The sequence below is a fragment of the Neolamprologus brichardi genome, chromosome 7 (assembly GCF_056152115.1).
Source record: "Neolamprologus brichardi isolate AB-2024 chromosome 7, ASM5615211v1, whole genome shotgun sequence".
Lineage (NCBI taxonomy): Eukaryota > Metazoa > Chordata > Actinopteri > Cichliformes > Cichlidae > Neolamprologus > Neolamprologus brichardi.
Genome location: NC_142110.1, coordinates 3,672,783 through 3,686,867, shown reverse-complemented (window position 1 = coordinate 3,686,867; position 14,085 = coordinate 3,672,783). Strand labels below are relative to the sequence as shown.

Here is a 14,085-nt window from a genome sequence, read left to right as displayed (position 1 = left end):
TAATCAGTGCTGTTGCTGAAATGTAATACTGAGCTATTTTCACTCTAGACAACTGCCTGCTTGACAAGCAGTTGCAAGGTAACACGAAGCCCGAGTGCATGGCGTTGCTTTTCAGGGATCTTTTAAAAGTTTTAACAAATTTGATGAGTCTTTCTGTATATTTATGGATGACGTGGATACTGGAGTGATGAAACCTTTTGGAGAGACTCCATGATATTTCATTTGCGTATACTAACTCGGTTATTGATCCACTCACTCAAGCTCCATGGCTATATCGAGCATTTAACCCTTTAAAACCGGTCAGAGCGGGCATGCTCCGTTTTGCGTAACTATTTTTAAATCCCAGTAGCTCTGCAACCACATAAGCTAGCGCAATAATTTTTTTTGCATATGAAACCGGAGGAGTTGTACTTACATCTTATGCCATCAGCTTGTCCTCGGTCACAGTTTCCTTCCACATATAGCTTTGCAAAAACTGCATAAAAAGCACTTGCAGCAACAAAAACATAATATTCCAGAAACACGCTTTGCCGATCCGATCAGCTGTTCGTAACACTTCCTACGTCCATCAGCGTGAACTATCGCATGTCCGCCATGACCTGCCCAAAACCGGAAGTGACGTCATTTCGCGGAAATGTAGTTTTTTACCATTAAGGCCTCATGAGCCTATACTGGTGTTTTTAAAAGTTATGTTTGACTTTATGACTTTCTGTGTCGTTTCTGGGATGCTTAGGACTCATATTGCACTGCTGGAAATAGTTTATTTTGATGCATATGCTGCTTTTTTGCAAATTTGCATTATAATATTTATTTTCGTTTTTCCTGCAGTATATAAAAATTGGTGTATTTCAAAAATAAAACTATGAAGACACTCAAAATAAATTTCCTGTGGTGGGAAACTATTTTGTGCAACTTTTTTGTATTTACAGTTTTGCGGGATAAGCCTCTTAAATTTCTCTAACTAGAAATACATGTTAAAAAACAAAAATGATTTTAATTTTTTTTGTAGTTTATTGCACTTTTTTGCAATTTATGTAATTACTATGCACTTAATGCATACATATTATTAAATTTTAGGCTGTAATGGTTGTATTGATGTATAGCAACTTGAAATGCTCCCAAAAATGGCTCCACAACATGTAAAAATATAATATAAGCTCTGGTGGACTTGGTTCTATGGTAGGTCTTAAAGGGTTAAAGCCTCTTGTAGCTGTTTAAAGTTTTCATGCGAGTTCTGCATCCTTTCCTAACCTCCCATTTGCACCCTTTTCTTCTTACATCAGTAAAATCTTTACATTTCATGGTTTGTAATATTTCTCCATTGGCTCATTCAAACACTGATTCTAGCATGAATGATGGGGCCCCATTGCTGCTCAGCCTTGCCTGACCCAAGGCTATGAGATTGCTCAGCAAGAGTACATGTAATGCTGCCCAGAAACAGTTTGTTTCCTTCCCTGCTTACTTCAGATGCTGTTCCACCTGCAGATTTCACACCAAGCATTTAATTTTCTCTTCTTTCCCACACATCAGAATCCATAGCTCGGTCCAGTAAGCTGCTCAACTGGTGCCAGAGGCAAACAGAGGGCTACAGGAATGTTAATGTGACAGACCTCACCATGTCTTGGAAGAGCGGCCTGGCCCTTTGTGCCCTGATTCACAGATACAGGCCTGATCTTATGTGAGTATCTAAAGAAAATACACCCAGAACACGGAGATTGACATTTCATAGATGGAAAGGTTTTTTGTTTTTTTTTCCTCCCCCAGTTTGTGAACTTGTACAAACCTTGCCAAGTATATCCCATTGTGGTTTGAAAGAAAGGACTGAAACTGCTTCGTTTCAGAATGACTGGTCTGCCGTGTTTATGTGTTTGCTGGTTGCAAATGATGTTTACTGCCTGCTTGGGACCTTGTATATCATTGTAAATGAGGTGACAGCCACCAGTTAAAATACCCCCATGGGTCTCGTGGGGCTGAGCTGTCCTCATTTCCCCCTCTCTTCTCCCACACACAAGCATACATGAACGCTCTGCTCACCCTCACATACAATATAAATAACGCAATCTCCATCCACAATGCCTAATGTGGTTTGCTATCCTCTGGAGACTACATGGCAATTAACATTATAAGCTATTAGAGCGTTTCTCCTGCCCGACCTTTACAAAGTAGGGTAGCAGTTGTTCTTTGCTGCTACTCATGAGCCAGAATGATGAGTGAAGGAACCTTTGGAAAACTGCCGTCATGCGTGTTTGTGTAAATGATGGTTAAGATAAATAATGGAGGTCCCACTCAGCGCTTGTTGTGATGTTGTAATGCATTTAAATGGATGCTGTTTGCAGCTGAGATGTATTGATGTGCCACGTTAATGGCATCTTCAGCTGCGGTAATGGGGACATTTACGGTAATACTGTCCACCTGCTTTACACGAGTGCTTCGTCATTAGTGTTTGTGGTTTATTTCCAGTACAACTAAAGCTGCAGGACAGTTTTTCTCTTAAATGTTGCTGATTCATCACTAACTGTGGGATACTTGATAGATTTATACTCTTAAACCAAACAAACATGCACACTGGGGCCACATCAGTCCATACAACTCTACTTAAACGTATTATCAATCTAGATTGTGCATAAGGTTAAGTGCTGCACCTCAGCATCCTCACTTCTCTGTAGGGGTGGGGAAAAATCGATACTGTGTAGCATGGTGATATTTTGTTTGCTAATAATGTATCGATACAGGGACAGCAGAAATCGATATTTTGTTACAAAAAGGTTTTTGTGCTCTGACTTCAGAGCATGTTGATCCTTTTTCTGAGCAAGAATCCTGACATTCCTTCACTGTCCAAATGTGTTTAACTTGTTTTTTGGCAGCAATAAACATGACAGTTTACTTATTTTAATTTAAGACATGTTTTATTTTAATTAAGTTTAAAACTTTTTTATTTAATGTAAAATTATATTTCGTTTTAATTTACTTTCAAATTCCTCAGTTGCTGAAGGGGCTGCATAGTTTTCATAAAGTGCATAGTTCAGAATAGCTATAATTGTACCAGATGGTTGATTCAGTTAAGTTGGACTAGACTGTAATACAAACCGTTCAGTTTGTCAACAATAAAACTGAAATGAGAGAAAGACTGAGTGTGAGACTTTGATATTAGATAAAATGAATATTGATAAAGTTTATCTTTATGTACAGAATCTGAATATCGCAAAATATTTTAAAAAATTGCAATAATATCGTATCGTGCGTTAAGTATTGTGATAATATCGTATCATGGGATGTATGGTGATTCCCACCTTTACTTCTCTGATAAAAAGCAGTCAGTTTTTCCCATTTTCTAGTAAAGATTTCTCCTGTTGATCTTAGACGTAGGTCAGCTTTTTATCCTCTTTAAGAAGATAGAAATAAAAGACCACTATTTTACCGAGCATCAGATGTTTTCCCAGAATGATATTCTTTTATTCGTGTGTGTGTGTTAGCAGATCTGCATTCAACATTTTTGCTTTTTTAGTAGTTTTTATTTTATTTTTTCTTAAAGCTGCTATGAAGTCTGTGAACAATTTAAGAATGTTGCGAAGCTCATTGGTTTTTTATTTTGCAGCCCACAGCCTTATTGTTTTGATTTGGTTTACTCTTACTGTTCTTGCATTGTTGTTTGCAACCACTAACAGTTTTCAGCTAGCTCAAGAACACAACGGACAGTTTGGTGGCATTAAAACCAGATACTTTTACTCAACAGTTGATTTAGAACAGCGAAAATGTGACCTGTTTTTGGGTTTAAAAAATAAATTATTGCAAAACTTTTTTCTTTTGAATGAAACTCTAAGAGCACATGCTAGTCGTGGTTTAATTGGACCTTTTCAAGTGTAATTTATATGACCAGGATCAAGCTCTTATATTTTTGATATGTAATATACGTTTGTAGTTCAAGCACCTATCAGCCCCATTCCCTTAGTTTGCATTTGAGATGCTTGGCATCACTACTCGCCTCTCACGGTCTGTGGTCTCTCTTCTCTGTTCTCAGCGACTTTGATTCTCTGGATGAACGAGACCAGGAGAAGAACAACCAGTTAGCTTTCGACGTGGCAGAGAGGGAATTTGGCATCTCACCATGCATGACGGGCAAGGAGATGTCCTCTGTGGTGGAGCCAGACAAACTCTCTATGGTCATGTACCTCAGTCAGTTCTATGAGATGTTTAAGGACACAGTGCCACCTGGAGGTGAGAGACGGTGCTACAGTGGGAGTTTTTATTCTGTAATTTTCTTTTGGGAGACATCGTGACGATCTCTGATCAGAAGGGTCATTTACTCAAAAAAAAGTATAATCTTGAAAGAACTTTAAATTGCTATTTTCTGTTAATGTTGTTCTTATTTTACGGATATCTGTTCAGATAACCAAAATCTGAGTCCAGAAGAGAAGGCTGCGTTGATATCGAGCACAAAGTCTCCCATATCTTTCCTCAGCAAGCTGGGTCAGAGCATAGCAATCTCCAGAAAACGAAACCCCAAGGTCAGTGTCTGAAACATGCCAGTATATCTTACTTCTTCCTAAAGCAACAAAATCAGCATTTCATCATTTACTTATTTAACTTTTTTTTGCTGAGGGGGAAAATAGCACATGACTTTTCTTCAACAGGACAAAAAAGAGAAGGATTTAGACGGGAAGAGAAGGAAAACCAGCCAGTCTGAAGATGTGAGTATTCCTGACAGCAGAGCGTCTCAGATGTTGATCTTGTGATTAGTGCTTGAGCAGTCTAGCCAACCAGAACCAACTAATTAATCCCACTAGACTCGCAGTGATTGCCAAAAAAGTTTAGGTGTTTTGTTGTGTTTTTTCCCCCCCGACTACTTTCTCACAGGACGAGGTATCGAGGAGCAATCGTGACGACAGGCCATCTGTTCCTGCGATCCTGTCGGAGAGAAAAACGGACTCTGCTGCTGTGGGGAACAACAACAAAGTGAAGGTCATGGCCACCCAGCTGCTTGCTAAGTTTGAGGAGAACGCTCCCACTCAGCCTACAGGACTCAAACGACAGGTATGGAAGAAACTGGTCATCTCATTTTGTGGTTTTACAGCTGGTGGAAATCAGGATTAAGCCACAGGGAAAAGATGCAGAGGCCTACTGATGTTCTAGGAGCTGCGGTTATGTTTGCACACTGACTGCGTTTGTTTTCTTAAATCAGCATTGTGATGAACGTGAATATCATGCTTCATGTCGTGACCTGTAGGTCGCTGTTTTAATGAGCTGAGGTCCCGCATGCTTATGTTGGTCAGGCTCTGTATTGTTCCTGGGACATGTGGGCGGACTCACAGTGCTGACTGGGCTCGGAGGGCTCGGGTGAACTGGTTCGCAGTGGTCTGGATTTCTTGCCACTGATGACCAACAGAGCAGTGGGAGGGAGAAGTGAGCTTTTGAAACAGTAGACAATAGTGCTGGCGGAGAGAAGAGAGAAGTTTTGTAATTGTTTTGGGAAAACTTCTGGTTTGTGCCGCTGAAATCTATGAAGATTGCAAATAAGGTCCTAAAAGTCTTATAAGAGTAATGTTTGTTTTTTTTAGGTAAAAACATTCTTTTATTTACATTCTGCATGACATTGTCTCTATAAATACAGAGTTCACCCCACATGATGCACTTATGCTGTCTTTCATTTCCTGATCTTTTCTGAAGACATATTTTCCTACTGCTGCGTCTCCACTCATCCATGATTCACTTCCTTCTTTCTGTTGCTCTCTCCTTGGTTTCCACCCTCATTATGGACCATTTCACGATGCCTCGCATGGTTATTCTGGCCCTTTAATTGGCCGCGCTCGCTGTCGCTCATCTTAACTGACTACAAAGGGGGAATCGCTGCCCAATCTGGACCGTCTTTTGCCCCCTTCCCCACCCCCTGTGAAAGAGCCAGTGCGTCTGGCACCTGTCCCAGCATGGAGAAAGGTAAACGTTAGCCCTGTAGAGACTAACGGCTAGACTAACCATATATCCCCGTGGTGTTTCATAGTGGGGAAAGCACTTTGTGTTGAGCTGTCGGACCTTGAGGCCACTTTGTAGTGGGCAGACTTGAGAGAAACTAACACAGTAGCTTGTGTGCAAAACTGCGTGACTGTTTAACTTTCCAGTCGGATAGCTGCACAGTTTCGTGTGCGTGCGTGTTTGTTTGTGTCCAAGAGATGGAATTAGAAGTAGAAGTAGAGTCACAGTCATCTTTGCTTCTCCTGTCTTGGTTCAGAGACGCACACAGCAGCAGGAGAAGCTGAGCATTCGGTACAAAGAGATGATCAAGTGTCAGACGTTGCCCAGCAGAGGGGAACAGGTATGGTTAGCTAGCTAGCTATGGTTAGTTATTTAGTTATGTAGCCTCTCCTTCTTAAATACATTGGTGTTTTGGTCTAGAAGCAAGTGGAAGAGAATGTAGCCTCACCAAGCATCACATGACTGTTTTACGATAAAATTGTTTTCGTTTCTAAAAAAGTTTTTGTTTAATCACAACAAACCTTCCCAGTTATGTCATGTTCTTAAAAAACATCTATATTTATATTTGTGTTTTGTTTGGTAGTTTATTTCTGCACAACTGCATACAAAGGCCAAAATGTTGATCCTGTTCATCTGGACATCCAGATAAACAGGATCAACCTTTTGGGATTTACTTACCTGGATGATTGAGCATGCATCGAGACAACTGCAGGCCACAGAAACACGGTCGTCCTGTGTGACTAAGTAAGACTTTAACCTGTGCAAGGTTGCAAAAAAGAAAAGGAGTGAAGGACTTTTGTTATAAAAAGCAAATTATTTGTAAAGAAAAAATATTTTACAGACAAGTTTTTAGTATTCTTGGTGTCACAGATGGAGAAATGCAACTGGATATGGAGGCAGCTCTGCACTCTAACTATGAATAAAGAGGACAGTTTATGTACTTTAAACTTACTTTCAATTTAAAAAAAAGTGCTTCAAAAATATAACGTGTCTCTATAAATACGCAAGTTAACATTAATGAAAACCAATGTTTATAAATAATAGCATATAAAATATAACCGTTAAAAACACCCATGACGTCAGTCTTTCCGCTTGTTTCTTTTTAGTACTGTTCTTCTCTTTAAACCTCGTCAGTGATTGGCTGGACTCTCTTTAGCCTTCATTCTTCATGGCAGATTCAACACAGTGCTGGAACATTCCTTAGAGATTTTGATCAATATTGATACGATAGCGTCACACAGTTGCTGCAGATTTTGCACCTATGATGTGACACACCCGTCCCACCACATCCCGATGGTGCCCATCTATTGAGATGTGGTGACTGGAGGCCATGCAAGGACTATGAACTCATTGTCATATCCAAGAAACCAGTTTGAGATCTCCGTTCATGCTGGAAGGAGCCAGCATGATAATATGGGGCGCTGTGGGCATAAAGGGTGTCCGTGGTCAGCAACCATACTCGGGTAGATTTTTAAACAATGTTCAGTCGGTACTAAAGGACCCAAAAATATCCCCCATGTCTATATACCATCACCAGCCTGCACCGTTAATACAAGGCTGTACCTTCATTGTGTTGAAGTCAAATTATAACCCTACCATCTGAATGTCACAACTCATCAGACCAGGCAACATTTTTCTGATCTTCTATTGTCCAAGCTTGGTGAGTCAGTGCAAAGTGTCCTGTTACTAGCTGACAGGAGCAGCACCCGATGTGCTGGCCCATTTGCTCCAAGGTTCAGTGTGTGCTTCATTCTGAGATGCTCTTCTTCATACCTTGTGTGTAATCACTGGGTATTTGAGTTTCTACTGCAAATTTTTTTTATCACGATATATATTTGAAAATTTGCGATAACGATCTAACTGACGATATAATTGACGCGAGACAAAATACTTTACACCTCCACAACTTTATTAGTGCAAAAAAACCCATCAATGTATTTTCACTTAAACAAGCAGCTGTTTTTATGTGCATTAAAACTATATAACTATTTAACAGTGTGGATGCAAATTCCTTGCTGACAGTTTAACCAAAAGGCATTTCCAGTGGAAACTGGCCGACATATCCTCAGCATAACCATGTATAATATCCACAAAACTTAAAAACAGGTTATACACATACAATATGGTAATATTATGTTGAAGCACAGTACGTATCAGTCCGCGAGGCTCCTCCCTACGATAGCCGTAATGCTCCGACAATCCATCAAGAGTAGCGGCTTCGTAGCTTAGCAAAGTCGTACTAAAACATTTATTGACAGATTTTCGAGCACCGTGTACATAAAATCCATTCAAGGTCAGTAAACACAACCAGAATTCATACATAATGCGCACCGGATTATAAGCTGCACTGTCCATTTTTCAGAAAATCAAAGGATTGATTTTAAGTGTGCCATATTTTCCAAAAAACACGGTAATAACGACGGCCTGCTAGCATGCACTACCAAAAAATGTGCTTTGTTGTGTATCTGACGGACAAAAGCTAAACCAGTTCCACACCACTGAAGTTGCAGCATTTTAACAAACCAATTCTGGTTCATCCGTTTCATTCAACAACCCGCTTTCGCTCTTCTCATTCTCCGTCGCCGTCATTTTTCCGCCATGTGCGTATGAAAACAAAGGCACTGCGCATGCGCGTTTTACCCACATTCTATCGCGATATTTCATAGTCTTGTCATTGCCTAACATTATACCTCAAATCCTCATTTTGAACTTCAGCAGGTAGTCTGGACCACGTCTACATGCATAAATGCATTGGGTTGTTGCCATATGTGTAGCTGATTCTCATTAACAAAGTGGCTGCTGAGTATAGTTGGCTGGCCTAACTCAGAGCACCATTAACTGCCACAATCAGTTTCCCCTTGCTGACACCTGCTGAAGTTGCTTTTTCTCGTCTCTTCACTAGATTACACATTCTCATCACGAGCACTGATTTAAGGCCTCAAATTCTCCTGTTTAAAGAGAATTAATTCACTGCCGTTTTAAAATTCCCTCTCAGTACACAGTAAGTCCCCAGCCGCTGAGTAAATTAGTTGAAAGTCGATTGGAAAGACTGTAAATAATCTTGATAATCCCAAGTACTTCTCTACGGAGTGTTTGGAATGGAAATGTCTCAGAAAGTCGCTCTTATATGCTACGCGGTTTGACGTTTTAATTGTCAATATTGGAGAATTTTTCCATGCTAAACTTTATTTTGAAAAGCATATTTCAACTGTCTTTCCTTTTTTAAGGGGTTTTTAGGCTTTTTGCCTTATGCAGATTGTCTGTTTAGCGTGTGTGTGTGTGCGTGTGCGTGCGTGCCAGGCTTTGATAAGGTTGTTGTGTGACTAAACCTAACAAAAAGGAAGTGAAACTACACTAATTCTATTAACTACTTCTCCATCATATGTATAAGCTGCTACAAATGTAACCTTTTTATTCTTACAGGTTTTGTAAAGCACTATACTATCTCAATGCAGTGTGAGATGTGATAAGTTGAAGTTCAACCATATTCACGTTTAGCAATAGCTCACCTATTATTTTTTTTCTTCATCATCATCATCATCTGCTGCTCCTGCCCCTCATCTCTCAAGGCCAGAAGTGGCGCAGACCAGCTGCACAGCTCGGGCTCTCGGAGCTGCCCAAAGAAAACCATTCTGCTCCCTTCTTCCTCCTCCACTTCCTCGCTCTCTCTCCACTCAGAGGTGACACGCAGTCTGCCATCTGTGTCTGTTTGTGTCTTCCTGTCTTCGGCCGCAAATCCATGGCCGACCCATTTAGTATCCCCTTACTCTCCTGCTCTAATTATGTGTCCCGAACCCCTGATTTGGCCCCCGCAGTGTGTAGCATAGATGAAAACAAAATGCCGTGTTTCCCCAAGAGGGCTTCAGTCCTGTTTACTTCCCTTGTGAGTGGGTGGTGTCTGTTATTATCAGAGTAGTAGCTTGTTTTCATGCTGACTGGTATATGTTGTTGGGGTGTGATGGCTTGTAAACATATAGCCTCCGGAGACCTGGGCTCATTTTGATTTATTGTCAAGCGCTGTCAGGGTTCCTGGATTACAAGCTGTTCTTTAAATGATAGTCAGCAACTGTGTTTTATGCTCGTGTCTGTGCGCTCGGAGCCAACTGAAGTGTTAATACACTGTGTTTGTGTCTGCTCATTTCTGTCTTCAAGCATGAATGTAAAAGTCTGGAAGAAGAGGAACTTGAATACTATGAGAGGCCTCTGGCACATGGGGTAAATGACCGACTGCATTCATAGTCGTCTTGCCTCTGCCGTTTCTGTTTCAGTGGTTACTCAGATTTAGGGCTGCCACGATTAGTCGACTAGTCACGATTACGTCGACTATCAAAATCGTCGACGACTGATTTAATAGTCGACGCGTCATTTGAAGCTTTGTAAGATCACAAAAGACGCAGGAATAAGTAGTAGGATTTAAGAGTGTAATAACGGACTGAAACAGAAGATGGCAGCACTGCATGTACAAGGATGCCAGCTGCCGTTAAACCCCGAAGAAGAAGAAGAAGCTGTGTCCCAGAATTCATAGCGCAGCCCAGCTCAGTTTCCAACAATGGCGGCGGCTAGTTAGTTTTAATATGACTCTTATTATTCTTTCTGGGTCACAAAATAAACGTTTAACATATTTTCAGGCGAGAATGTAGCTGTGTAAACCTCAAATATCTGCTCAGTTTATCAAGACACCACATATTTTCAAAAGCGCTCCGACGTTTTCGGAGACGTCTGTTACCCACTAGCTCGATAGCTAGCCGGGGGCTAGGCTAACTAGAGCCGTGAGAACACCGGACTCCCGGCAAATCGTCTTCAAACCCACCGCCGTCTTTCGCTACTCAGGTTAAACATATATAAGTCACTTAGATAACTTAAAAATGTTATTGTTTGGCTTTTTTTTAGTATTTTATTTGTTCCTGAGTAAATCTGTTTGGCTGAGATTAAAGTTATAGTTTTTACACAGCTGAATAAACGGTCAAGCAGACAGCTGATTATCAGAAGTGTGAGATGCTCGAGAATTTACTCCGGTGTCCTGTTATATTTTAGATAGCAAGGAGTTTATTAAACTTCACCGAAACAATCTGCAAATTTCATTAAAATTTAATAAACTATCATCTTGTCTTTATTTTTAGTTAGCACATACCTTAAACACTTAAAGCTGTAAGCTAATGATAGTTATATAAGAGCAGATGCTGCTGGTGCAATAAGCTGCACGTTTTACGTCCAATGGATGATGATCTGATTAGTCGACTAATGGCAAAAATAATCTGTGACTAGTCGACTATCAAAATAATCGTTTGTGGCAACCCTACTCAGATTATGGCTCGAGTATCTGTAATAAGCTGTTTTAAAGAAAAAATGTCAACATATTAAACAAGTCGCTCATTAGCTCCACCAAAAGAAATCGAGTCTCAACTGAGCTCCCTTGACAGGAGTGGATGCCACTGCACCCAACTGACCCAGGACCCATTCACATACCTGGTATACAGGAGAGGGCTGAGCGCTTAATCTCCCGGTTTAAAGGCAAACCCGATAAACCACCAAAGGTGAACACTGTACATGAAAATTGCGGTTTCTAAGTGTTTTATTTGCCTCATTTTGTAGCCTACATCCAAGAAAGCACGCTAATGGTATTGGAGGCTAATTGTCACCCCTTCCCTCTCCCTCCCTGAAGCCTAAGAAAAAGCCGTCCCGTTTCTTTTTAGAGCAGTGGTACATGTCCCGAGGCCTGACTGGGGCTCCTGGTTCACCACTCTCCTCTCTTGACTCTGCCAGAAAGGTTCTTTTTTATTTTTTATTTCTTGGATGCTGTGGACTGAGACTCAACCTGTGGCATGTCAGGAAACTTACCACTCATAGAAAGATTTTTGCTACTAACAGGAATTAAAGGCTCACTTAGGGCTGGGCGATATGGCCTAAAATTCATATTGCGATATAATTTGAAGCATGTGCGGTAACGATATATATCGCGATATATTCTTTTCTTCTGTATAACGTATTTTCCACACTATAAGGCACACTTAAAATCCTTTAATTTCCTCAAAAATCGAGAGTGTGCCTTATGTATGAATTCTGGTTGTGCTTACTGACCTCGAACCGATTGGGTCAGAAATCTGTTAAAAAATGTTTTAGTTCAACTTTGGTAAGCCGCACTGCTTGATGGATTGTCAGAGCATTACGGCTGCCATAGTGAGGAGCTTCGCGGAATAATCTGGGTCCAAAACTCCGTCCATTTCAGGTCCCAAAGTCAAACGAACACTGAGTTAAAAACGGTCTAAATTCTTTAATCTTTAATAAAATCATCAGCGTTGCTGCTTTACCAGGTGTAACAATTAAGTTTAACATCCAGGCATCCATGAAAACAGAGGTTATTAAATTTAACGGAGTTAGAAGTTAACAGGAAGTTAGCTCGCTAGCTTCCACCTAAACATGTTGTACTACGTGATTGCTAGGGACACAGCTATGTTAGCATAACATTAGCACAGTATATACTGCAACAACATGGGAATAGAGCAGCTGCGAGAGAATTCAACATTAATGAATCAATGTTACGGAAGTGGAGGAAGCGCAGTTTTTGGCTTTCCCCATATTTCAAAAGTGCTTCATCTCTTTGCTATGACTGTCGGCATAATTTGCAGATGATAATGGTTTTAGCCGCTGCGATGCTTTCGACCAAAACAGGCGCCGCTTGATGACATCATCAACATGCGCTATCGCGATAGAGTGGTATAGTCAAAATCTCTATCATTGGCCAAATTTATTACGTTTATATCGCCCACCCCTAGGCTCACTTGATTGTTGCCAATCGATGCTTAAGTATCTCATATCTGTTGTTTTTGTGCTGAATACACTCGCTAACTAAAGGAAATTGCTTTCATTGTTTATTTACTCACTGCATAAATTAAAGGCTTGTCAGCCTGAATCTGAGAACAATGACAGCAGTCTATGGCTTTTACCACAATGAAAAGGAGATTTCCTATTTAGCAACGTTTTCCTCACCATACGTCCCTTTGGTGATTTCTCTGCAGAAGCCAGCAAAGCCTCTGGACTCTGATGGCCAAATGCCCTTGTGTGTGCTTAGTATTCAGGAGAGGGCTGATCAACTTGCTTTACAATTTGAGGGCAAGCCAGTCAAACCACAGGTGACTCGAACTATCAACACAGACGGATGATTACAGGTTTAAATATTTGTACATTTTTAACAAAAGCACTTTTTTTGGGTCAACTTTGTCTCACCTAAGTCTTTAACTGACTCTAGAGGAAAGAGAGGCTGTTGTTACAGCAGGATGTTACAGAATAAGTAGTAAATCATAATATCTTCTCAGTTGAATACATTAGTATTCTTCTTTAGATTTACTTTAACTTCTAATAACTCTTCTCTCTCCCTCTTTGGAGCCTAAGAAAAAGCCATCACGCTTTTTTATGGAGCAGTGGCGCCTGGCCAGCCCCCAGAGTCCCCCTGATTCTCCCCCCACCACGTCTGACACTTTGAGACAGGTAGTCATTTTATGCCTGGAAGGAATGGCGTGCTGTGGCGCCGACACACTAAACTTGCACTTGGCCTGTCAGGAAGATGATGCACCTCACTTTCCAGCACAAGTCGCTTAACGTGATCTCACCTGATGTTTGCTTGAAAGTCGGGCTGCTTGTTCAGAAATGCGAGCAAACTCATTTGTTTAGCACGTTTGCTGTGATTAGTGAGTGCAAGTGATCCGTCACCGTGTCTGAACAGATACTAAAGTAATCTTAGCAGAACTTTGTTATAATTCCCACGCTTATTTGTACTCAGTAGCTGATTTGGATTGTAAGAGCAGCTTGGCAGCAAAAATCTCATCTAGTGTAATTCCCATGTTGACGAGCCAACTTTCAATTTAGCAGAGCGGTGCACGGTAATAGTTTTCGTGGCTTAGGTTTGCCACATGCTACAGTCGACCTAGATTCTTCCCTTTTTAAAGCTCTTTGAGGTTTCATAGATTGAAATCTAATCCTGGTGTAGATTAATTCAGAATTAGACCCAAAGATGATCTCATATGCCAAACACTTGCTGAATTTGGGAATTAGCAACGCCGCTTTGCAGATTTTTGCAGCTTGTTTATATTTACGGTGCAGCGGATGATACGGTGCAGCATG

General features: G+C 40.8%; 1 protein-coding gene across 11 annotated transcripts in view; it reads left to right on the top strand.

Moving 5' to 3' along the window:
* The window catches only part of mical3a (microtubule associated monooxygenase, calponin and LIM domain containing 3a), a 93,532-nt gene that overhangs the window by 46,887 nt on the left and 32,560 nt on the right, over positions 1–14,085 (top strand). For 9 of the 11 annotated variants that reach the window (XM_087842849.1, XM_087842847.1, XM_087842848.1 and 6 more), the window contains exons 13-25: positions 49–78; positions 1,531–1,678; positions 4,019–4,215; positions 4,387–4,505; positions 4,632–4,688; positions 4,855–5,031; positions 5,836–5,931; positions 9,537–9,647; positions 10,120–10,182; positions 11,388–11,501; positions 11,630–11,734; positions 12,984–13,097; positions 13,351–13,452. In XM_087842849.1, the coding sequence (XP_087698975.1) occupies positions 49–78; positions 1,531–1,678; positions 4,019–4,215; positions 4,387–4,505; positions 4,632–4,688; positions 4,855–5,031; positions 5,836–5,931; positions 9,537–9,647; positions 10,120–10,182; positions 11,388–11,501; positions 11,630–11,734; positions 12,984–13,097; positions 13,351–13,452 (1,433 nt within the window). Of the gene's footprint in view, positions 1–48; positions 79–1,530; positions 1,679–4,018; positions 4,216–4,386; positions 4,506–4,631; positions 4,689–4,854; positions 5,032–5,835; positions 5,932–6,223; positions 6,308–9,536; positions 9,648–10,119; positions 10,183–11,387; positions 11,502–11,629; positions 11,735–12,983; positions 13,098–13,350; positions 13,453–14,085 lie in introns of all 11 variants that reach the window. The other 2 variants (XM_087842856.1, XM_087842858.1) reach the window with 2 other exon arrangements.